Source organism: Camelus ferus, chromosome 3 (genome assembly GCF_009834535.1).
Source record: "Camelus ferus isolate YT-003-E chromosome 3, BCGSAC_Cfer_1.0, whole genome shotgun sequence".
Taxonomy (NCBI): domain Eukaryota; kingdom Metazoa; phylum Chordata; class Mammalia; order Artiodactyla; family Camelidae; genus Camelus; species Camelus ferus.
In genome coordinates, this window is record NC_045698.1 from 78,625,310 (window position 1) to 78,649,915 (window position 24,606).

A 24,606-nucleotide genomic window follows, 5' to 3' on the forward strand; every position below is an offset into this window, starting at 1 on the left:
GGGCATAATTACTTTTAAATATGGAGCAATTATGTGCCGATTCCTAGGGACACTGGTTACTATCTGAAAAGTGATCCTCTACTAATAGTGATGTATGAACCCCTAGATTTTGACAAAGTCCCCCATGGATTCTTCGACAAAAGTGAGATTACTCCAGATATGAGTGATTTAGGTTTCTTCCATCCCATCAATAATTCTGTATAAAAAGCAATGTATAAAGGTTTTCTACTTCATAACAGTTTAAAAATTACACCAGTTAATTTTAAAAATTTTATTCAGGGAGCAAAAAAAAAAAATTTCTTTAAACCACCTCAGGATGAGAGCATTTCATAATAATTCTGTCATCAAATTTACCAGGTGTTAAGAAGTCTTAAGGTCACACGGTGACTCGGTCAGCTGTCAAGGGTTCAATAGTTTTTATCCTCAAGGGCAGTTAACACTATACTGTTAACATAATCAGAGGGTATTCCAAAACACAGCCATAAACTAGCCAGAGCTTAGAGAAAGAGAGTGACTGGTATTAAAGAAGGCCCAACCTAAAGTCTGATTATATTTCTGCTACTTTCTGTCTTTGCATTTAAGGATAATTTTTCCCCTACCAGTAGACATAGGGATCCTGAAAAACTAAAGGCATTTCTTGGTAGTACATGTGTGAATTAGCCAAAAAAAAAAAAAAAAAAAAAAAATCCCAGGATCCTTTTATGTGTCTTATACCATTTGATATGAAGTGTTTAATATCAAATAATAATTTTTAAGAGGTTTTTATGTTACTTTTATTTTCAGTTCTTTCTGGTGTGACTATTTTATCTCATCAAATACAGCCCAGTGAAGAGAGCTTATCTTTAAATTCTTACAAGAGTTTCTGTTTTGTGCAGAGCAGCCGGAGGGGATGATGGGCCCCAAGGCTAAATTGTACCCCACTGATGCTCTAAGCGAACCTTCACTGCTCCCCACAAAAATTTCTCAAGAAATATGATAGCTGCTTTCTTCAGGTACAGGCAAGTAAGTAGCTGGACGTTACTGTGACCTTCTAGCCTTCGACTACTGACTCTACAATTCCACCTCAGGTTTCTGAGCTGTCAGCACTCTGAGCTGGCAGGGCTGCCGTCCCCGTGTCTGGGATCTGCGCCTCCCCCCCTATCCCCCCCCCCCCCCCCCCCGCCCCGGCACTGGTGCTAAGAAGGAGACTTAAACCCAGGGATGAGTCACTGCCTATGGCCGGGTTCATGTAGCACTTCCTTCTTTCCAGCCACCAAAGCACAAGAATGAGCTGAACAAGTAAATTACCCTAAAGGAGCTTTGAGGCTCCTAAGCTCACGTTGTGTCACTGAATTCAAAAGACCACACACATACCTTCTGCCCCCTTCCTTAAGGCGAGGACATTTACCTTGACCTGCACCCTCCCGTCAGCCACGTAGCTGACCCTTGAACAACACAGCTTTGACCTGCGTGGCTGCACTTGCACACAGATGTTTTAGTAGTAAACGCCTCAGTCCTGCAGGGCCGTGGTGGGCTGCATTCGTGGGCCCGGAGGGCTGACTCCCCCTGACCCCCTCGTTGTTCAAGGGACAACTCGATCTGAAGATGCTCAGAGGCAGGGAATTTTGATAAAGGGAATCTGTCTTCAAAATTATCTTGAATCTTGTTTATTTTCATGACAGAGATCTTGGAAAACTCCAGTGGGATATAAGACTAAAGCTAAATGTTTCATAGACTTTTCTTTGCCAGAGATGCTTGTTGTACGTATTCTTATGAAAGAATAATTGCGTCAGGCAAGTGCACTAAAAATATATTTATTATTCTAGGACACTGAGTCAGTCAACCACAGGGACAGAAAAAGGGGCAGTGTTTTCAAGTACTCACTTCACCTTCCTTTTGGAGGACAAGTTAATATTTTTAGATGAAAATTAATCTTTTAGCTGTTTTATTAACTTGGTTGTACTTGAGGTAGAAAGCATGAGTTTTTCAAAATAACTGTACTTTAGGAAGTTTTCACTAATGGTAGTCTTTGTCTGCTTTCAAAATGAACTTTGACCTTTTAGGAGCTATTGTGAGACTCAGGAGGATACTTAAACAGGGGAATAATTTGAACATTAGCACAGGTTAGCAGCGTCATTCTCCGTGGTGGTAAGTAACCTGGAATTTCTCCCAAATTTATAAATTTCATTATTATTATCTATCTTGACCCTTCGGCAGATGCCTTTTTAATAAGGAAAAATCAAAACCTTTCTCAGTATACTGTTAAAGGAATTCCCCTTTTCCATAGGCTTGTCTGTTAAGCTATTAAAGCTTGAGCCCAAAGAGGTTTTTCATAAGTACTTGTAGGATCAGCATCACCAGGTGATCTAAAGTAAAAATGTCACTTCTTTGAACTTTTCAATCAGCATGTGATCAGTGATCTTGGGGAAAATGAGCTACCTGAACTTCTTTTACATTCCAGGGACCAACATGGCTTTCAGTGTGTGTGCTGTATTAGAAAAGGAAACAGTGGAGAAAAGTTCTGTATTTTAATTCGGCATCTAAGACTCTCCAGGTGCTGGGATGGCTTACACTTTCTGTCATTTGTATGTTCGCTTTAATCTGGTGTCGTGCGCATTGATACTTGCGTTTGCTACGACAAGGCATCTCTCCCTGCTTTTCCTTTCTTGCAACATCTCATTTGTTAGAAGGAAAGCTGACAAATTAGCCAAGGAGAACTTAAACCTTTGATTTTAATATATTGGCTTCATCAACAGTGGGGTTTCTTTCCAATTTAGTTTTTAGTTGTCTGAGCATCCTGAAGTAGCAGGTTAGTTATTTGCTTGGCTTTTTTCTTAATAACATAAATGAAATAGAAAAGTAACCAGGAAGCATTTTCTGACTTTGGGGAAAAGACTCTGACTCATCTTGTTAAAGGCATACTGGAATCTTAATTTCAGAGAGTAACATATGTTAGTCCCCACTGTTTCTATATCCATTGTGATCATGACAGGATTTGGAGACAATGTTGTAAAAGCATATTTACTTTCATTCTTATTCAGTTTATGAGACACAGTGGTCCAGGAAATAGACACAAAAGGGACATCGTGTCCTTACTTTAATTACTGTAACCATTAATGTGTTGGCAGAAATTTACCTTGAACCTAGAAAGCTTTTAGAGGTGAGCCAACTTCATTGTGCATAACTCTAAAAGTTATTTTTAAAAACCTGATTCTGTACATATCAAAACCTCTTATGATTTATTAGGAACCTAGGGAGGAATCAGGCTTACAAATAACAAGTAAAAACTTTGCAGGTGAACAAAAAGAGGTTTCTAAATGGCTCTTGGGGTACAATTTAAATGGTACAGTTCAGATAAGGGAGTGAGGGACACAGGTAATATTTTCAATCATTATTTGTCAGATTCACTTGCTTTTCTCAGTTGCAACAGGAGTACTCATTTTAATGCATGAGACTTTGGGCTGAGTGAGAGGACGCTCAGCAAGAAATGGGCCAGGAGCAGGAAGGAAAAATAGAGCTCAAGAATAAACACAAATAAAAATCAGATTCCATAAGCTTTTGATACCAGTGATTTTCCATTCCGGTTGGGATTTTGATTTCTTTCCAGAAGAATCTCAGCAGCGGCCTCCAGCCAGGGGAGAGCAATATTCAGCTTCCAGTGCCAACTGCCACTCAGAGATAACTCTCCAGTGGTAGAAGCCCCTCAGGTTTTGTACCTGCTGCTGATTAAAAAGCCATCGCTGCTCCTGACGCTCCCCGACTGAGGAGCGCCTGGGAGCACACCTGCAACAGGTGATGCCGAACTTGTCGAGCAGATGCTACCGTCCAGCGGGCAGGTGCTGATTCAGGCTGGTCTCTCATCACAATACTGCAGCTTACTCAGATTTGGTGGTAGATGGTTGAAAGTCAACAGAAGTATAGATGCTTCAAAGGCCACTCTTCTCTTTGGTACTCAGCTCCAAAATCACCTTGCTTCCGTTGTCTGCACAAAGAACAAAATATCAGGATAGCGATCACTCAGTCCAGACATTTCAGACCCTGTCGCCTGCCTTTGCTTTCCTTGTTTATCGTCTCCTGGATGTCTTCATTCGTAAGTGAAATGACTCTGCTAAGAACCTTTGTTTTATCTCGTGTTTAAAACAGAAAGTAGTTGATGCAGTTTGCCGTTTTCCTGTCATATCCTCCTTCACTTAAGCAGTTAGCTCTGTTAGAATCACACGGAGAGCTTTAAAAGATTCTAGTCACAGTCATGTTTAAGAACAACTGATTTAAAAGTTGCCCCAGTAATAAAATAAGAATAATGTCTTTCCTTCTTTTGGTAACTAACCATACTGCTCAATTTTTAAACATTCATACTTCAAGAGTTAATCATATAAAATAAGCTGAATTTGAATTTGTTTTGCTTTGACATACAGTGTTCCATATTGTATTGCGGATGTGGAAAGGACCATGAATAAGCATATGGGTGGTCCTAAATAGAGATGAAAGTATTATGAGATGAGGTAAAGGGTGGGAAATAGATCAGAGCTAGTCAGAGTTCCTAAGTGAATAATCACTTACTCTGCCTTAGTTGCCTTGTTTCTAAAACCAGAAGTTTAAACCAGGTAAGTCTCATGCCTTCTTGCTTCTTCCTCTGATCATATTATTAGTATCACTTCATTTCTGAGGATCCTGATTTCTTCATAGAGCTGGGTAGGAGATATTTAAACCCTCTGGAAATACTATATTTAAACAGTAGTGGCTCATTAATAAGGGCACATCTCTATGACTGTAACGATCAGGGCATGGCAAGACAGGGCAAGTATGCATGTCCGTATGTATTTTCTCCTGTCTTCACAATCTTGTCCCTCCTGCCAGATGTGTTGCAACAACTCAGGAAGACCAGAAATTCCTTCTTTGGTTAGTACTTGAATGGCTAAATTACATTTATTAATTCAAATAAAGATGATTTTATATAATTAATTATAAAACAAGTAAAGTATGTTCATGAAGAAAGATCATTTTTCCAGGTTGGATTTTTTTTAAGGTTAATAAGGATATGGAAAGGTTAGGTTAGGTGTTTTCTTTTAACTATAAACTGTTGTCACTTTTTAAACGTGTAAGCATATGTTTGTGTAAGTAATACGTATTCATTGCAAGGAAGCACAAAGAACAAAGTAAGTTACTAGTATTCCATCCGTTGAGAGAGAAGTTCATTTCACACTTGGGTTTCTTTCTTTCCTTTCCAAATACTTTTTAAAAAATGAAATTGGGGCAAATTACATATATAGGCTACTAACTAACTTGCTTATTTAAGTATATCGTCCTTAAATATTACAGAAAAAAATTCAATATACTGTGGATATAGTTAAGATGTAGACCACATTTTAAGGTGCAGAGTTGCTATCATAACCAGTGATTTTTAGACCTACTTGGTAACGAGGTAAAACCAGGTTACCTTGTGGGAATCAGACTCTTAGGTGGCTGTCTGGTAAGCACGCCACCATCTCGGCTAACATAAAGGGGATGCTATTTAAAATTGGGTTAAAAGGATTCAAAAATCCAGCAAGCTGCTTTTTTACCATTTATTTCTTATAAATAAAATGTATTTGATACAAATATCATACTTTTGTTTTTAAACTACAATCTAAAGGCATGTTACTTGTGTTCATCACCATGTGTTTTCTGTAATGTTTATTGAAGACACCGGGCACTACAGTGCTTTTTATCTGTGATGCTTGTGTCCTTGGTGCAAAACATTAATGAGGTTGAGACCAAAAACACCAACTCTGCGTGGTGCTCTTGTCTCCTGGTTTCAGGGTGCAGGCTGCACAGCCCTGGTGGTAGCTGTGGTGGCGAGGAAGCTAGAACTTACCAAAGCGGAGAAGCACGTGCACAACTTCATGATGGATACTCAGCTGACGAAGAGAGTAAGTCACCAGCCCTCTGTCTGCAAAGGGGATAGCATTAGGGTTTTTTTTCTTGGGCCTCTGAAGCGGAAAGGACATTGTTTAAATTTGACATCCTTGGAGAATCAATTCCACTTTTTTGCATTTTGAGAATAGAGTCTTTCTAACTTTAGGTCAGTTAGGAAATAATTGGACAAGCTGGTTATTTACTCAAGGATAAAAATAGACCACATAAATCTAAAATAGGCATACTTCATTTAACATTTAATATTTTCCTGAGCTTCTGGGAGACAGTCACTATGCTAAAGACTGGGGTTGCAAAGACCAATAAGAAACTAGCCACTGCCTTGAAGGACCCCAGGGAAGGGGCAGAGAGATGTTGAAACAAGTGTACACTGGTGGCATGCTCTGTGATTAGTTTTCTTCCATCCAGATGCCACACCATTTTCATCTTTACAAGTTTTTGAGGGAAATGCTATTATTATACCCAGTTTACAACTGTGTAAGCCAAGACACAGAGGTTAGGGAACTTGGTCAAAGTCATCGTATCACAGGTCAAAACTATGTAAAAAGAAAAAAAAAATTTTTTTTTAAACTAAATTGTTAGCCTCTCTTCCTAGTCATGTGAGACACCAAAATAACAAGGTCAAAAATACTTAAAGATTATGTTCGAGTCATCTTGCTGTATGACCACTCCCCAGGGTGGAGTCCGGTAAGGGTCTCACTGACATAACAAAATACACTGTCATTTGGTAACTTAACCCATGAGAGAATCAATGGAAATTCCAAGCAGAGTTCTAATTGTAGTGTTTTTCACTCACTCTTGATTTTGGTTGCCACTGTCCTGTCGGCCTGGATTTATCGCTGTGGAATGTCTTCTGCTGCTCACAGTTTTCTCTCATTTTCTTCAATTCCTGAAATCATTCTCCAAACTGATGAACATTTCTCAATGTTAGAGAAGAACACACACAAGCCCTCCCACGCGGGGAGGGAGGGGGTAAGTGAGCTGAGGGGGGGGGGCACAGTTCTGGTCACTGTCAAGGGTAGACTAGGAGAGGAAAACACAGACACAGGAGGTTATTAGTCCACATTGTATCCAAAACTGTAGCATGTGCTTTGGGTATCTCATGTGCTTGTTTGGATGCATTCTATACTATACAGTTTGTGTTTAAGAATCAGAAGTTGTACAAAATCCCAAAGAACCCTGCCACAAAGTCCCTCGTATACTCCAAATTTGGTTCTTATTGTTATAAGCAACTATTTAGTTTTATTTCAAGAAGGAAATACGTAATTGCTTTTCAAGAAGGAAATACGTAATTGCTTTAAATGTACTTTGGGATATTGATATTCTATATCATTACTGAAACATTTTAGGAGCTAGAAAATACAAGAACTTTCACTTAAAAATCTACAGTGTAATATGGCCACATACTGCCCTTGACGAGGCTTTATGTGAGATTTACAGAGATCTCTCAGTCTCATTCAGGAGATACTCCAGGTTGATTTTATAGTTTAGTCGCTCTGGTTGAGGGTCTACCCACCTCGTCACTACTGAGCTTCTGGGCTGGATATTTGTCATGCGGGACTCTGGTGCCTCGTGGGATGTTCAGCAGTATCCTTAGATGCTAGTAGCACGTCCCCCAATGTGTGACAACCAAAACTGCCTCCAGACATCGCTGTGTGTTCTCCTAAAGGGACAAAGTCACACGCAGTGAGAACCCCTGCTTTACCTCGTTCTTCCCCAGAGATCAGGAGACTGGGACAGTTCCTCTTAACAGATCCTCTCTGAGTAGACTGCATTTAGTGTCATCTCCTCCTTCCTGAGGATATCAAGTTTGTTTAACAAAAATATACTATATAGTGGGAGAGTTAACTGCTGAGGAGAAAGAGCTGAAATGTATTCTAGGACTGAGAGAATTTTAAGCTTTTATGGTGGTGTTCCTTCAGCAAATCAGATGAAAGTTCTGTTTTTTCCTGCTTGGCAGAAAAGTGCATTTTTGCTCCTGTTGCTCCTGCCCCCTTGAAGGGACTGTGGATTCAGCATCTAGACGACTTTCTTTTGGTTTTTAGGAACAGAACTCATTTCCCAAAACTGACCGAGTTTTCTGATGTTACTGCTGTTCTGCTTTGAGTTTTTGTATACAGTTGACAAACTCCCTGCGGATAATATTGAAGCATGAGTCAGACTGTTGGTAGAAAGCTTTTTCAGTAAGAACTGCTCTAGCTGCAGGATTCCCGTGCTCCATTGTGCTTTTATAATGCTTTATTAATTCTATTATCTCATTTCTTTCTTCAGAGTGCAGCTACTTTGCAGTATTTCTTGTGAGCATCATGTCTCTCATAGGTCTGAGAAAGACACTCAAGCAGGCTTGCCAATTGATCGGTTTTTGTAGGCAAAATGTCACTAAGTACAAGAACAAATGTTAAAATGGCATTGAAATCAAGCAGAAATTTCTGGTTTAGCATACCCATTCCATTATTATACTCAATCCAACATATGAAAATAGTAGCCCTCTTGTGGTCCCCACTGCATTATTTTATACAAAGCCATCAATTACTAGGTGTCATTCAGTTGGAATTGATTCCATTTGGTTATTTATGGAATTTTTAAGTGGACCCATTTATAATTTTAATTTTTTTAATTAAAAATTAAAAATTTTTTAAAATCTAAAATAATGATCATTTATGAATTATTCTAGGGAATAACCAAGAGTAAACAAGGACCTAATAGTTATTGAGATGAGAGATTAAAAATGTAACTTCAAGGGTGCTACTTATAGCTAGAGAAAAATTGTAAGTCTCCCCTAAACACTACAGGGAAGTTTTCTGATGTTCACACCAAGGGTAACGATGGTAGACCTGAAATCTGAACATGATTCTGAATGTCAGATGATGCTCCCTAGAGGAAGTGTCACCTTCCGAGCCTTCCATTGTGTATTTTAACTGAAGTGAACAATTTCTATTGAAAAAGTTACTCATCAGGTACAAATTTTGAGGAACAGTTTTATCTGGAAATCACTTCTATGTAGGACTGTGTACTGGCATTAAGGGAGGCTTGCCCTATATAATTGTAAAATGCACATGACAGTCTGCAATCCAAAAATGGCCAATAGACCCATGTTTGCAGAATAATCTAACGGTTTGAAAATGAAAGCATGAAAGCAGTAACTTGGCAGTAGGTTCGTCAGACAGCACCCGCTGAGTAGTGGGCCTGTGGCACTTCTTCACCGTACAGTGGCAGTGTGTTGACCATGCTATATAGCTTTGGGAAATATATTATTACTATTCATTCAGGTCTGTCTGAATCCAGAGGAAATCTTGGAGTTTGGTCCTGTGGATACTTTCAGTTTAGAAAGAAACTTGCCAGCAAGCACCCAGACGTAATGTTTAAAGTCACGGATGTACCACGAAGGGTAATGATACATATTAATGTCCACTGTGGATGTTTTCAGTCCTGTTAAGAATTCTCAATAAGATCCAGAATCAGAACAGTAGTGCGCAGTTATGTAATTTGTGTCCTACTCATCTCTTAATAAGGGAACAGAAATTCTATAGGATTTACTTTCTGGAGCTTTCAGTGGTCCCAAATGCATCGACAGACCTACTCCCTGTGGGTTTGCATGTCACTTCCCTGTAACAATCCCCATCCTTCAAACCTGGAGAACACTGTATGTTTTCCACCGTCTTCTGTTCCCTTCAACCTTACAAGGGACAAGAAAAACCTACTATTATGAGTAGAGGGTAAGTTTTTCTATTGTTGGATCTACTGTGTGGTGGTGGTTGTATTGAAAAATAGCACTTAAATATGATGCTTTAGGAGATGCACTCCTGTGTTTGAACGGGAATTCAAAAGAGGATGTTTCACCATAAATGCATATATCTCTCTGTTTTTAAAAGCAACTGTAGGGATTTCATTTTCAGATGAGGAGTCAATTTTTATTTTCAGCCTGTAGTTGTACAGTGAATATTTACTGAATGAATACAAATTTTGTAATATAAGGCCTGGGTGCCATCCATGTGAAACGAAGCATATTTAAATTACCAACAAAGTCATAACAACAGAGACTTTTCTGTCAGTTGATTAAATAAAGGGGGCTAAATAAGCAAGCAGTGTGCTGAGTCACTCCGGGAGGCCGGATGACTAGGTCTCCTTGTACATTCAGTGATGGAAACACGGCCACCAAGCTTGCAGAGGCCACACTTAACCTTGGCGCCCTGGCGTTTTGCCTCTCCCTGGGGAAACAGAGACCAGGGAGAGAAGCACTGCACCAGCAGAGGGAGACAGCAGCATCACTGGGTTCTTTTTAAAAAACGAGATCAGCCCCTCCCTAATCATTCAAGGTAAGTGTTCCCAAACAGCTACAGGTACTTTTAAAAAGGCACAGAGTCAAGAAAACCAGTTTTTGAGAAATAGCTGCTAAATAAAGCTAGAGCTTACCATGATCTTTGGGAAGAAGGACATGACTGACCTCCAGGTTTCAGACGGTTCTGCTCTGGAACTTATCAACTGCTGTGTTTGTTTTCTTAACAGGTGAAAAATGCAGCTGCCAATGTACTCAGGGAAACGTGGCTAATTTACAAAAATACAAAGCTAGTAAAAAAGATAGATCATGCAAAAGTAAGAAAACATCAACGAAAATTTTTGCAAGCTATTCATCAGTAAGTACCAGCCTTCACTTTCAGCCCGCACTAGTGACTCTGGGTTTCAATGTTTTAAACTTGGTAACTCTTCTTTCATAAGGGATGGAAAAAACAAAACAGTGTCATGTTTGTTCCAAGAAGACAGTTGTTGGCATTTTCATAATTCCAAATATGATATCCTTAAACTGTCAGTTCATTTAATGATTGTAAATCATCACTATTGGGAGAGTTGCCATGTAACATACATTGTCTCCTTAGTTTGTGTTTTTAGATAGAAGCAAGAATTGGATTAAAAACTGTATTATATTTCCACATTTAGTTTTATATATAGTTCAAGATGTTTTGTTTGTGTATGGGGAGGGAGGACCCTCGTACTGCCCAGCCAGGATTTCAACGTTTTATTGCAAAGTCCTTCTTAAATATCAGCGCCCTCTTGTGGTCGGTCTAAGATTGATAGGCTGAAGCTCCACCTTGAAGATAACGGCTTATGGTTGAGCTGAAGCTTGGGTGTCCAGGTATTCATTCACCAGCTTGTCTCACTTGCCTCAGAGAGGCAGGTACTCAGAGCTTCGCCAATTTTTATTTTTTTAAGAGCACTTTCAGCAGAAGATAGAGACTTTGCACATAGCCCTCCGCACCCACACAATATATACTCCCTCAGTCATGATGACATGTAGCCACCACTGTGGTATCATACAGAATAATTTCATTGCCCTAAAAAATCCCTTGTGCTCCATCTAGTCATTCATCTTTCCATTGTTTCTCATTGTTTCTGTAGCTGTGTCTTTTCCACAATGTCATTTGGTTCGAATCGTACAGTTTGTAGCCTTTTCAGACTGACTTATTCCATTTAGTAATACAGCTTTTAAATGTCTTCCATGCCTTGATAGCTCATTTCTTTGTGTTTTTTTTTTTGCACATATTTTTTAATTTACATATATGTACTATTCATTGTTTCTAAGACCATTTGGAACTCTACTTACTTTTTTAAACTTACATAGTTATCAAAGGAATAAAGCCAACTATAAAATAAGAATTAATTCAAAAAGATACACATATATCCTAATATTAACAGCAACATTATTTACAATTGCCAAGACATGGAAGCACCCAACAGTACATCAAGAGTGATGTAGCATCTGTGTCTGTGATGGAATACAACTCACCCCTAAGAAAGAAGGGTATATGGCCATTTGTGGCCCTTCATTCACCTTTTTTTTTTCCACCTCAAAATAAACATTTCCATTACATCAAAAATAACAAAATACCCAGAAATATACCTAACCAAGATTCTGAAAACCAAAATGACACAAAGCAGTGGAAAGATTTCTTGTGCCCATATGGAATGAAATACGACTTACCGTTGATGTCATTGGTATAGTTTCATATAGCCACAAAAAAAATGCTTTGACAGTTTTTGTAATATAATTCTATAGCCATGTGTAAGTGGTGGGTATTTATATAAATTGTCATAGAACTCAAGTTAGGACTACATCCACACTGAAAATCTTGGGGGACCGCTCGGTAAATTTTTTCTAATTTTCCTGCAGGTGAGATAATTTTAAGACTAAAATGTTAGGAAAAAACACTCTGTGGGGAAATGAAGTTTGAAAACTGTCCCTAGGCAGATGGGCACATGGCCACAAGGCGCACAGACCTGAGCTGAGGGCTCCACGGCGCAGATTACCTGGGTCTCTGCACATGCTGCTTTCAGATAAAGTGATGGAGGAAACCACTTGTGATTCTTCTGCTGCTTTCAGACATTTCTCCTTCTGTTTCTTCTGTAGCAATGTGTCCTTCTAAAGTAGATGACCTGCAAGCAAGTGAAAAGTGCTCTGAATTGTTTTGTAAATTAGTCTTGGGGCTACTGGGTGTCCTTTGAGGGGGGAGGGTACGTACTTCTACATTGTGAGAAGTATATGGGCTGGGTGTGGCTAGATTATTCTCATTTTTCATATTTATCTTTCATTTTATCTTAGTGAGTGAAGTCAAAGTAAAGCACACAGGGCTCGATTCCTAAGGGCCAGGACTTCCCTACCCCCCTGTTCAGACACAGTGAGACCATCAACCTTGTCAGTCTGCACCAGGGGAAATTGGACCTTGTTGGTTAAGGAAATACTGACAAATTCGTTGCATAGAGCTCTCTTGGCCTCTCCTATTCTCTGATTTGTCCTGAGAGCTTTTTCAGTAGCTCTCCCTCCTTCTGCCAGCCTCCTCTTTCCTTTTCTTCTCCAAGCTTCAGAGCCTCCCTCCCAGACACATGACCTCTAGTCTCTGACGGACACCTCACCCTCCAGGCTGGTGTCCTCTTTTCAGTACTGTATCTATCTTTGGGGACCGTCACTTAGTGCCAGGAAGCATTCTGTTTCTGTTACTTTTAACTCTTTTTCTACTATCAGTATTACCTTCAAAGTTTCTCATTCTTCTGTCTCAAGTAGAGACCCATCCATGAACTTGTCTCTGAGTCAAGAAATCCCATCAACTTAATTTCTATAACAGAGAGTGTGAGATTACCCACCTTTCAGAAAACCAGGCTTCTCAACAGCCCTGAGTTGGAAAAGATGTAATCTAGCAAAAAAAAAAAACAAAAAAAACAAAAAAAACAAAAACTGAATTACTTAGAATATTCTCCTTTTAACCATATCCTATCATACTAGGCAAAATGTTTCCTATTGTTTACGTGAGCATCATGTATCAAGGAGACCAAGATGACTTGATACAAGTTCTTCCTTCTGAACTCCAGTTCTGGAGGAAGCCACGCACTTTAAGGATGACAATAATCGGATAGTGCTTCTCTCTTATCAGTACGCCAAACCCTGCAGAATCTTAACAGGATCTTCCAGTTAACGAATCGAGCCCCCTGTGCACCACTGAACACCACACTGTATCACTGTGCTCCAGAATATTTTACAGTTTCTTTTCTTTTGTTTTGTCTCTTTATTTCAACAAAATGAAAATAGAGCTCGGAAGTAAGTTGTGTGAGCCGCTCCCTTCGACATTCGCAGAATTTTCTACTGGCTGCATGCACCCAAGCGGGTCCCTGATTTGTGAATTTTAGTAGTCTGACTGCTGCTATGGAAATGTGATCCAAAATCATGATATTTTCCTGTGATAAGTGAAGTTCACAAGGAAGAAATCAACATATGTTTCTTATTCTTCTTTTTTTTGGGGGGGGGGGGATAAAAGCACAATACACAGCTGCATGTTATCTTTTATTCTGGCAGCTGCAGCTTAAGTAGGCTTCTTCTCCCCATTCTCCGACGTTCCAGGCAGTCTAAACAGCAACGAGGCAACATAATTTAAGTTCAAGGAGCTACAGGTATTCCAATCAAATAGGGCTAATCTACGCCAGCTTTCCAGATTAGCGGAAAACAAAATGGGCAAAATTCTACTGTCATGAACGTAATGCAGAAATCCCAGACGAGTAAATGGGGCTCCCTTGTTGTGAAGGACCCACCTCAGGCAAGGGACCAGCACCGGCCCTTCCGCTGGGCTTGCAGAACTCAGGGCTCTCCTGCCCTCACAAGTTGCTGGAGGCTTCTGATCTGGTGTCCCCAGACTTCAGGCATGTGTGCCAACTATACTATGACCTACTTAAATCTGAACAGAAAGCGTGATACAAATCCCTATTCTAAATGGATAAAAATATATATCACTCCCAGCAACGAGAGGTGAAGATAACATCAGTTGATAATTGAAACACAGCTACTGAATTCTAACCATAGGCTATTGCCTGGAGAGAGCTCTGAGCTGCAATCCTGCTCCCTCTTTTTTTAAAAAGGAGGCCCTGGCAGGTGTTAGGAGATAAAAAACAGGATAGGACCAGCCTGAGACATTTTTCTTATAATAATCAAGAATTGGGAGAGAATTAAAGGGAATAACTGTCTCTCCATCTGTTTCAGCCTTGTTTAGTGTCTTGTTGGAGTACCACTTAGTCATCTAGAACACCTCTGTTGGTATAAATCCAGGACTGCAGAAACACTGTCCTAATCTAACCCTCTTCTTTTCATACATGCAGAAACTTAAGGTCAAGTTGGGGCCAGGGAGGAAAGAATCCACGTGTCACAGTGTTACGCTCTGTAGTACATTTCTCTATAATGACCCACACATTTTCAAAGTTGGGGGTTTTTTTCTGGGGGGGGGCTTGTTCTTAAAAGGCACACATCCAGAATTGTAACCCTTGCACGTACTTGGAGAAATACATCTCGACAACATATTAGATTTAAATATGCTTGTCAATTTCTTTTAGATTCAAACACATTCTGTCTCTATAGTAGCTTAAAAAGGAGCTACTTAACTGAGCTCCAAGTCTTCTAATAGAGAAACACATAGTTAGGATCACAAGTTCTAACCTTAAGCTGTTTTCGATGGTTAAAGATCGTGTTTTAAGCAGGTGTCAGTTAAACTCTTACTGGCAGAAGGAACTGTCTCTTCGCTGTGGAGCAGATTTCGTGACATATTGGATACCCACATTTCAGAACAAAATCACTGAGCATCGTGAACATGTGTTACAGAAATCTCCCTGGCAGTAAAATCTTGCCCTGTGAATTTTTTTTATCCCTTCTAGCTAATTACCTTTCATTTAAATTGGGAAATAATAGAGAGTGCTCTCTCCAACATTAATACTATACTTTGTAAAGTGACCCACCATTGAAGTAACAAGATTAGCGTGGATTCTCTCACCAAGTAGCTCAGAGAGACCTGCTTCTCTTTTGGAGCATGGCTCCCAGTGGTTGGCTTAAAGAACAAACCACTTTTCTCTCTCTTGTTAGAAAAATCTTAGTTTCTTGGTACCGTAGCAAGCACTGAGGAAATATTTCTTGAAATATTATGTAAATAAGGAATGATAAGTACTCAGTCAGAAAGAATATTTTCTTAAAAGAACAGTGGCTTTCTGACTGTCAATCAGATATATGCAATGATATTTTTAAAGTTTCTAAAAGTAACTATATACAAGGACAGATCCCATCTGTTGGACACTTTAATTGTCCTGTGACTTTTATCTCCAATAAAAATTAAGAAAACTTCTCACCAAGAAATGCTCTGGCTTCCTTTCAAATTCAATGGCAGTTTAAGATAAAAGTCAAGTGAAATACAATGAAGAATAAGAGAACTATGTGTTTTGAGTTATCTTGCTGCTGGTTGAATAAAAGTTTTCTTTTTGCAAAGAAGAATCTCACTTATCACTGTATTTCATCAGGTTCAAATGCCTAACCCAACCCATCTCAGACTAAACAGGGCCGACGCCCGTATCCAGTCACGTAGGCATAGGAAGGTGCTCGCTGCTCCCACACTGATGAAATTCCAGCTGCTTTGCATACTTCTTCCTATGTCTATTTGTCACGATACTGGGGCTTTAAGGAATGTTTTGGCTTTTCTCATATGGTTAAATCCTTATGAGCCTTTCCCAATTCAACTTTAACTACCCGGTAAATAGCTGTCCTAAGGACACCTCATCTCTTAGTCTCTATTTTCCTTTTTTGCGGTGTTGGGGAAGCATGCTTCTCATTGTACCGATACATAACCAGTTTGGACTTTACCCCAAATATTCAAGGCATTATCCATGCAGTTATTTGCTCTTGTCAATTCTGTGCATGCTCTTTGGAAGGCGTATGATAGCCGTAGCAAAAAAGGAGCCCTTCTGACTTCAGATTTTGTCTTTTAGATTAAGGAGTGTAAAAATGGAGCAGAGGAAACTGAATGACCAAGCAAACACGTTGGTGGACCTGGCAAAGGTAAGCATGGGTCTCAGCCCTCGTGATTACATCTCTGGGAACTAACCACTGCACAAAACCCAATAATGCTGCAAGGGGAGGCCACCCCAAACTTATTTAACAAATTAAATTATAAGAACCATGCTGAGAGGATGGCCTAAACTGTAAGAATTTTTCTAAAACTCTTAATATGTGCTTTCGTTACATGCGTTGTTCAGCCCCGTCCTAAACACCCTAAAAGCTTTCCCACTGCCAGTGCTTTGCAAGCTCAGTAAGAATCCAGTGCACTACAAGGCAGCACCTTTGCGGTTTTTCTGCGTAGCTCAGTCTCATCCCTGTGAAAGCAGATGCACATCCTGGGTTTCACTATGTGGCTCAGGGCTACACAGAGCTCAAGAGAATTATTTTCTGTATTTTAAACCAACATAGACTTTTTTTTGACATACAAGAAATTAGAGCTTACAGCTGTCTTTCAAAAAAGGGTCATCACTTTTTATAATTTATGGTGGTTTCTGTATGATACAAAAACCATGCCATTTTTTACATGGTTCTTCTCAAGTAAACTCCACTTTCAAAATGTGACAACATTGCCTTTTCCTGCGTTACTTCCAAAGGAAGCATTAGAATAGCGTTCTGAGCCTTTCAACACAAATGCTTTTCCAGAGGCAGCTCTCAGTTGGACCCGGACGTCCTACTGCTTGTCGGATGTATCAGCTGTGTCCTTTTTAAAGCCTCCAGTATAATCTATAAAAATTACACCTGTTTGTCTGAGCCCCATGAAATAGCACAATTAATTATATTCATGTTAATGTATATCAACAAGACATGCTATATAAATACGTTGAAAATGAATATTTGATATCCTGTAAGTAGAAGACCACAAGTGAAATATGTAACGACTTACCTCTGGGAGAGCGGGCATCATTCATTCACGCTGGGCAGCACACGGATGTGAGGACCAAAGATGTGCTCAGTATTTTCACACATGGCTCCCACAGGGACACATGAGGAACAAACATGGGGCGCATTCTTTCATCACTCCTAGATCAAATGATAAAAGACATTGGGTGTTATTATGAAAAAGAAAACATACTTGCAGTGCTTGAAAATAATATGTAAGATACATCATTTTACTATGTGTAACATCGTATATATTACTGTTATACATACTATATATAATAGATACACTCTTGAAGTAAAATTATATATTTATGATGCAAGATGCTGTTTCTATTATTTCTTCAGTGCTATGCTTATTATTAGGACTGGCTATGCCATCAGGGTTCAGTATTTTCTGAATGAACGGATGTTGCTTACATAGTCTCAAGACTGTGTAGTAAAAATAAAAGTCAATGTATTCTGTCTTCATGGCCAAACTCAAACTAGGTGACTGTGTTCTGAATAATAACTCCCTTATTTAATCAGTTCATTTATCATCATTAAGAGGTTGTTAAGCAAGATAAGAGCACATATTATAGAGGCAAATTAGATAGAAAGAGGGAAGGTTTAACCAAAGGAGTCTGAGACTTGGGAAAGGCTGCCCTGGACAGGGGTTCATGTCTCCATCCTTCCCTTCTTGACCACCATCTTCCCTCTCTGGCTCTGAGCTGATCAGCCCTGAGGTCCTCTTTCCTTCTCTCTTGGCTATTTCCAGAACTGTAACTGGGGGGTCAGAGTTATGAATACCCTCTGATCAAGAAAATCAATTACCAAATTCGCCAGGATCCCAAAAGCCTTTTCCTATCTCAAACCACTTAGTTCTGATTAAGCTGCAGCCCATAAAATGGATTCGTTAACTTGAGTATCTCCCCAACTTTATTCTCTCAATGATTTTCTGTAAAAATGTTATTTGACCCAACGGAGAGCCTATAATTTGGAACAGAGGACAGTGAAGAAACTTGGGAATTTTTAAATTGCTTAAGTGACTCAGTGACTTGAACAAATCAGTTTGTCCTAAGCCTCATTCATATTCCACCTTCAAAGTTTCTGCTACATCCCAATACCATCTGTACTATTACGCGTTGTTCTTTAAGTCGGCTTGTTTTTCAAAAGCAGCCTTGTCCTAATTAATATACATGTGGCAAAATGAAGTTGATCTGCTAACTTTTCCAACAGCCATTAAAATATATACATAAATATGAAATCAAAACCTGTTCATCTGTACACCACCCAGCGTCCCTGGCCGCACCACCAGCAGCACCTGCACACCACTTTCTGCAGCTGGATCAGAGTAATGCCTGGGCTCTTGTATTTCTAAATCCTGGCATTGAACAGACGCTGAATTTGCTTGGCCAGGCTGAGTGTTCAGTTAGCTGACCCCACCCCACCACACTGTGTATCACCCAAATGAGACCAGCCCTCAAGCTGCTCTGAGAGTGGACAGTTTGCTTCCAGGGCAAGTGTAATTAAACCTTCGCTCTTTGTCTCTCTCTTCCTCTCACGCCTGTTTTCCAGACCCAGAACATCATGTATGACATGATTTCCGACTTAAATGAAAGGAGTGAAGACTTTGAGAAGAGGATTGTTACCCTGGAAACAAAATTAGAGACGCTGATTGGCAGCATCCACGCCCTGCCTGGGCTCATAAGCCAGACCATCAGGCAGCAGCAGAGAGATTTCCTCGAGGCTCAGATGGAGAACTACGACAAGCACGTCCCCTATGACGCTGAGCGGTCCCGGTCCTCGTCCAGGAGGCGGAGGTCCTCCTCCACGGCGCCACCAACTTCATCAGAGAGTAGCTAGAAGAGAATCAGTTAACCACAAAATAAGACTTTTTGCCATCATATGGTCAATATTTTAGCTTTTATTGTAAAGCCCCTATGGTTCTAATCAGCGTTATCCGGGTTCTGATGTCAGAATCCTGGGAACCTGAACACTAAGTTTTAGGCCAAAATGAGTGAAAACTCTTTTTTTTTTTCCTTTCAGATGCACAGGGAATGCACCTATGATTGCTATATAGATTGTTCCTCCTGTGATTTCACTACCTTTTTATCTGCGCACTTCAAGCAGACTTTACTGCTACATTATATGATATGTAATAAAAAAGTTAATTTCTGCACATACTTGTTCTGTCATTTGACATTTCTAAAGGTTCACTTCGCACATGCTTTTCAGGGTAAAATGATTGATCATCATCCAATGCATGCTAATCATTTTTATTTCTGAAAGTTTGGGCAGTTGGAAGAAGACTTTCAACTACCCCACCCATACCCTATACACTGAGACTTTATCTCGTGATGAAACATTACAGACACAGCCATTTGACCTAGCCAGCTGACTGTTCTCCGTGACTTCACAATGTCTCATTTCTAATTCTGTTTGTGTCCAAATTATATGGGAAGTGAGGCTTTAACATCAAAGCTTGTGTATAAAGTAGGGGCACAGTTGTTTTCAAGAATTGTTGTTTTCCCAGTTTACCAGCAGATTTACTTGAAGAAAGTATCAGGGTTACACCACTGTCTATGAACTGATGTTGCAGAATTTTAGATTTAAACTACCTATGTCATCACTTCTCATACATTTATTTATTCTAAGGGGCCCCTGACGCACCCTCTGTGTGGCTCATACACGCATGTTCACAGGTGCATGTGGCTGCATAGCTCCGAAGAGCATGATCAACACAAAGGAGCAGCACTCTGGCCATGACACACGCCACCAAGCAAGTGGTCTGTACTTCCAAACGTGGTACATGGAAGTCAGCGGCATCCAGTATATTTCACAAGTTTTATTGTGCTTGTTTCATGGGCAGTTAAGGTCAGCTTTTGTGAAATGGAACTGGCTAGTTACTGCTGTTAACACATCTCTTCCCATATTTACTCTAGGAACCCAGTGGGTTTAGCAGAACCGTTCTGAGGTAACAGCACTGTGGACTTCACTTCCCTTACATGGTGGTCGTCTCTAGAGTCTACAGTAAGAGCTGGTCTACAGTGGTAGGGTCAAATGCCATAAAAATAAGGCTCCATTCGGACACCTCTTAAACCAGTCCTATTGGGTTGGGCCTAGATCTAAAAACGACTCCTTCATTTTCAGAGAAGTCTGCTTTGACCCTCTAACCCTTTATTCTGCACCACACCCTTTGGTGTCTACCTTACGACACTGCAAGTTGCTAGCACACCAAGTAGTTTTCTTCTTTAACACAAAACTAGAGCTATATATTTCATCACCTTACAGAGTTCAATGAATAAAAATCACTTTCATAACTATTCTCCATAACTGATGCAAAAATCTAACATTGGCATTCAAGATCAAACACGTAAGTATATGACTCCTTTAGGCTGCATGAGAATCACTTGCCACTTACTATGGCCCATCTGAAGTGGCTTCAGACAAAGCTGATTCACACATCTTACATATGTCTGTACAGGACGAGGGCAAGGCCTGGAAATAAGTGAAAGAAAAATGATTAGAGCACTGCTTACTGGAACACACTGCGAGGTAAACAAACTTTAGAATCCTACTTCATCAAGATTTTGGCTTCGTAGATAAAATTTTCTTTTATGCGTTCTGGGTCACAAGAACATATCAAGTATCTGGTGTTTAAACAATGGATGTAAGGAGTGAGAAACTGAAAAGATGATTAATGTGTTCCTACAATTGTTGCAGTTACTTCTTGCATAATTAAGTTTAATTTTCATCTTACTGATCAATTAGCACCACCACTCCAGAATACTAGAAGACTGGGGCTAGAATAATATATTGCTCCTCTTGCTGAGGAAGAGATGAGAACGTGAGTTTTATGTAGATTTCACTGCCTTGCGTCACTCTCCTGTTCCGATCCCCAGTTAACTGCAGCTCATGTAGGGTGTAATTCTCTACTCCAAAAACTGATCTTCCTTTTCCTATTTCTTTATGCAAAGTATACGAGGCCTGGTAATGAGTCAACAAGACAGTATGATCTTTTGTTTTGATATTTTAAACAACATCAAATAACCACAATTTGGAAGAGGAGTCAAGGACCCATCTATCGCATAGACATTGTGGTCAACGATTTGCAGAATGAAACCAACTTTTCCTGACATTTCCAAGCCTCCCCCAACATGGCTTTGAACATGAAGCAACGTCTTTTGAGGGCTCCTTGGAGAGCTGCTCTTTCGTGAACTCTACGCCTTCCTCTAATTTACACTGTGTTTTCCAAAATTTCTAATTTGATAACTGAGTCTGTTCTTACATTTCAACCTACCACATCCTAGCCTCTCTCTCTCCAGCCTGCACAAGGACGTATGACCACCACAAATCATTCTGAATTACAATGACGACGCCTTCCTCAATATTTTCATTTCCCCTACTGACACACAGTGTCATGGATTGGCCACTATAAAGAAGAGTCCATGCTATTCAAATAAAAAAGGATGAACCAAAGTCTTAACATGGAGTAGATCTAGGAAATTTCATATGCTTTCTCCCTAATTTCACCTCCCTTGGCAACTGTTTTCCAACAGACTCTCCACCAAAGCATCTGCAATAATCAAATAATTATGTTCGAGGACAGGGTGGGAAGTGGGAGAAAAACCTGTTGGTTAGGTTTCATATAAATCTTTAGATACGGATTAAAATTTCACAGCCCTACTGTTTTTCAACTTAGCCCAGTCTGGAGAATGACAAAGTAGAAAGAAAAGGAGATTAAAATTCAGAATTGGGTTCGGAACTGAGTTCCGCCACTCGCAGGCTCTGTGTACTGAACAGCCACAATCCTGAGCCTCCTTTTTCTCATCCACAAAATGAGTATAAAAAGGCACAGCTAACAGTGAGGCTCTGTAAAGCCTAGCACCTACTTAACGAAATGATGGTGGGTATTTTTAATACTATTTCCAGTAAAAGGCAACAAATATTAAACACCCCCGCTATCTGCCTGTCTCATTACAACTTCCAACACGTGGCGGCAGAGGCCGCAAGCCCTCCCCCTTCACCTGTCTAGCTCTTAACGCAAGTTACAGGACTCGGGATTGATTTATTCATCTCCTGCTCCTATCACCGCTCTTGCTTAATGTGATCCCAGAATATCAGCTCGTATATACGTTCCTTGTGCTTCTGTCATCCTCCTTCCTCTCCGTGCCATCCCACAAACTCTGTTCATAACCATGATCCAGAAACATGAAGGCGTTTATGCCGTACGCTTAGGACTTGGGATATGTGGTGAGGGGCGTGCTGATACAGTCACCCAGCACTTGGACCAAAGGGCTCACTTCCTTGTCCAAATCCACCCCTGTAGTCCATGAGCCTTCACAGACTTCTCCCAGTCTATGGAACCCTCCCTAACAGTTTGTGAGTTCCAGCCGAACCATCAAGTCCATCTATCCAGAAAAAATTATCAAACTGGTTGTTTGACAGAATCGTAGAAGATGTGGTGCCTGCAGCCCCTGCAGGGAGGGCTATGACATGAGGCACTTCTCTCCATCTCACTGTCACTGTTGTGAGAGGCCCTGATGGGCATGCTCTTTTTCAGTTTCTTAGGCCAGGGAACAAACAAAAATAGAGCCCTGCCAATGATGCGTTCTAAAACTTCTGTCAAATATGTCACAAGTCAGTGAACCCAGAAACAGAAAATACAGATAACGTGACAGTTATTTCATATTTCAAATTTTTATAAATACTTGGAATTTTTTTCTCCAGTCATGCCCTTTTCTCTAGTTATGGGTTTTCCTCTGACCCAGTGTTCTCAGTCCTCCATTGGTGCAGGGAGGAGGGGAGGGAGCAGCTACAAGAGTAATTAGAAGATACCGGGACTGCTCACCGGGGCAGTGTTAGCACCACTGGATTGGTGCTCGCTCAAGTTCAGATCCAAAAGTTGGATCTAACAGTTCAGATCTCTGAGATTTGCAAATATTAACTATTTTTTTTTTATATATATATATATATATATATATATAAATAGATTTAAAAAACCGTATTTCTTCTACATAGCACAGGGAACTACATTCAATTATCTTGTAATAGCCTTTGATGAAAAAGAATATGAAAACAAATATATGCATGTACATGCATGACTGGGACACTGTGTTGTACACCAGAGACTGACACATTGTGACTGACTGTACTTTAATAATAAAAGACAAAAAAAAATTTATGAAAGTTCAGATCTAAAAGTGGAGTGTGAGGGAGGCAGGGGTCCACAAACTGTGACCAAGCAGAAAGCCGGACAGAGGGACACTTTCTCTCCAGCCTTTCTACTTGCTTAATAACTAGCCTCTTCTCTACTCCTGCTTAGAAAAACAACTCTTGTCTCTACATAGCCCTACTATTTAGTTATCAATGTCCCTGAGGTCTTCCACTCTGGCCAAAAATAAAAATTAAAAGCTGTGAACAAGATATTTCTTGTTAGTCAATTCTGTCACTTAAAAAACATATTTGGGGGCAGTGAAACCTAGTGCCCTCAGCTAAGGTAAAGGAATAAAAATACCTGAGGACCCTAAATGAGTTTAACTCAAAGGCAAAATACACATGTGTCTGACAAGGGACTTGTACAGGTCACAGAACAAACTGTGTTCCCACCCACACGCAGAGGAAGTGCCACCTGTCACCTCCACTGAAGGCCAGCAGGTAACGAGCCCTCAGTCATGCAGGCCAGCACCGCACACGCTTGCAGACACTGTGGCCACCGCCCGCCTCAGATGTAGACGAGCGGTGGCATGTGACACTAAAATAAAGATATCTGTGTCTACGCTGTAAAGGGAGGCTCAAAATCACTTTAACAAGAAGACATTTGGTACAACGTACAACAAAAATCAAACGCCTTCTGGTCATAACATTCTAAATCTACATTACTCTGTCTCAAAGACCAGAATTTTCACTGTGCCACCTACCACCCCTTCAGGGGGAACTAGAGGAGATGCAGACTGTCTTCAGTTTTAAGGCATCTACTGTGATCATGTGTTGCTCTGAGTCGCACAGACCCACTGTCCCTCCATGTCAGTGATCCCCAGCTTCACTTGTTCTACTGCCTCTAAATGAAACTGTTAGGTCAAACATTTTTATTTTTGTGGACTTTGGGAATGTAAGTCCAAAATTAGCCTTTCTGTTGGATACAATTACAGTGCCTCAGAGAGAAAAGTGACAGTGAATAGATAAAAGGCTTTAAGTGAGCCACTTTTTAATTTTTGAGTTAGTAAGAGAAAAATACATACTAGGAGGAAATATTGGTATCCCTTAAATATGACTGCAATGGGGTACTTTTTACTTTCCTTCTTTGAAACCTCATTTTTATACTACTTAAATGTTCTAAACATGTTTAGAGACACAGGATTATAATTCACTTAACAGAGAGCACTGACAAAGGTGTTTTTGCTCTTAAATCAGGCTGCAGTGGGAAAAAAAAAAAGATAAAATTTTTCTAGTGATTGGGAAATAGCCCCAGTGTGGAATCCTTTGTACTTCATGAGATTCCTGTC

General features: G+C 40.1%; 1 protein-coding gene and 1 long non-coding RNA gene across 7 annotated transcripts in view; one reads left to right on the top strand and one right to left on the bottom strand.

The window, feature by feature from the left end:
• KCNN2 (potassium calcium-activated channel subfamily N member 2) overlaps positions 1 to 19,280 on the top strand; it is a 364,561-nt gene extending 345,281 nt beyond the window's left edge. For 2 of the 3 annotated variants that reach the window (XM_032476516.1, XM_032476517.1), the window contains 4 exons: positions 5,778 to 5,888; positions 10,399 to 10,526; positions 16,174 to 16,243; positions 18,677 to 19,280. In XM_032476516.1, the coding sequence (XP_032332407.1) occupies positions 5,778 to 5,888; positions 10,399 to 10,526; positions 16,174 to 16,243; positions 18,677 to 18,964 (597 nt within the window). In that variant the 3' untranslated portion in view covers positions 18,965 to 19,280. The remainder of the gene's footprint in view (positions 1 to 5,777; positions 5,889 to 10,398; positions 10,527 to 16,173; positions 16,244 to 18,676) is intronic. The other variant, XM_032476518.1, reaches the window with a different exon arrangement.
• On the bottom strand, positions 1,780 to 17,328 carry LOC106730080. Of its 4 annotated transcripts, none has more exons than XR_004318651.1 (8): positions 17,127 to 17,328; positions 13,027 to 13,076; positions 12,196 to 12,321; positions 10,306 to 10,437; positions 7,409 to 7,555; positions 6,689 to 6,781; positions 5,834 to 5,908; positions 1,780 to 3,961 (listed from the first exon to the last, which is right to left on the bottom strand). It is a non-coding gene; the product is annotated as an uncharacterized LOC106730080 (long non-coding RNA). The 4 variants fall into 4 exon arrangements; XR_004318650.1 differs by having other exon boundaries at positions 6,689 to 6,799; XR_001366514.2 differs by having other exon boundaries at positions 6,689 to 6,915.
• Positions 19,281 to 24,606: the final 5,326 nt, after the last annotated feature.